At 43.5% G+C, this 784-nt stretch overlaps 1 protein-coding gene across 1 annotated transcript; it reads left to right on the top strand.

The window, feature by feature from the left end:
* Positions 1 to 6: 6 nt before the first annotated feature.
* LOC103523495 (probable protein S-acyltransferase 23) lies at positions 7 to 771 on the top strand. Its single transcript, XM_008488534.3, has 2 exons — positions 7 to 117; positions 492 to 771. Exon 2 carries the CDS (start codon positions 495 to 497, stop codon positions 681 to 683), a length of 189 nt encoding a protein of 62 aa, XP_008486756.1. The 5' UTR covers positions 7 to 117; positions 492 to 494; the 3' UTR covers positions 684 to 771.
* The last annotated feature ends 13 nt before the right edge of the window (positions 772 to 784 follow it).

Genomic DNA, 784 nt, shown 5'->3' with positions numbered 1-784 from the left:
GCCATGTACTTCTCCATCTATCAGATTTACCTGGAGGGGGCGGACATCCTGTTTATTCTGGCCCTGGCAGAGGCTTTCCTGTTTGTTGTCCTAGGTTGGACCCTGACATGCACCTCTGTAAGTAACGTCCAAATTTTCAGACTTGTACCAATAAAACCTTTCTTCAGCCAGCCTAGTTAGCTTGGTTGGTGTTGGTAGCGCGTCTGCCTTTTAAGCGCTAGGTCGCGGGTTCGATTCCCACCCGGGGCGGATTTTATCCTGATGGGATAATGTTCGTTCTCGGAATGGCTGTCTTTCTCCTACCCTGTCTTCCTTCTCTCTTCGATTTCGGGACGATAAGACTCTAGCTAGCAGTTACAGTTTCCTTTATCAAAAATTGAAGGAAAAAAAAGGACCCCATTGGCCTTCGCATCTCTTGAGGCTATTTTTGCGATTTCGATCAAGGTCTGCAGTTCAATGAACTAAAAATGATCATGTTCAATTGTTCACAGGTGATGCACGCGTGTATGAATTTGACCACTAATGAAATGTTCAACTACAAGAGATATCCCTACTTGCGCGACAAGAGAGGAAAATATTTGAACCCATTCTCAAGAGGACCTTTGTTCAATCTCATTGAATTCTTCATCTGTACTAACAATAGTTCTGTGGAAACAGATTCATTGATTGATGACGTTGCGTGAAATGTTTTCGTGATGTGTAGTGTGTCCTGTTCCCGGAACGATTTTGCATTCCCAAATTTTTTCTTTCCTTACCTAAGGAAGGAAAGTAATGTAATCGGCGG

The sequence above is a fragment of the Diaphorina citri genome, unplaced genomic scaffold (assembly GCF_000475195.1).
Source record: "Diaphorina citri unplaced genomic scaffold, Diaci psyllid genome assembly version 1.1 scaffold24694, whole genome shotgun sequence".
In the NCBI taxonomy this organism is placed as follows: Eukaryota; Metazoa; Arthropoda; class Insecta; order Hemiptera; family Psyllidae; genus Diaphorina; species Diaphorina citri.
This window is presented reverse-complemented; position numbering and strand designations above follow the sequence as displayed.

Excerpts from the sequence above, each read along its gene's own strand:
- LOC103523495 (XM_008488534.3), top strand. The coding sequence starts at position 495 with ATGCACGCGTGTATGAATTTGACCACTAATGAAATGTTCAACTACAAG.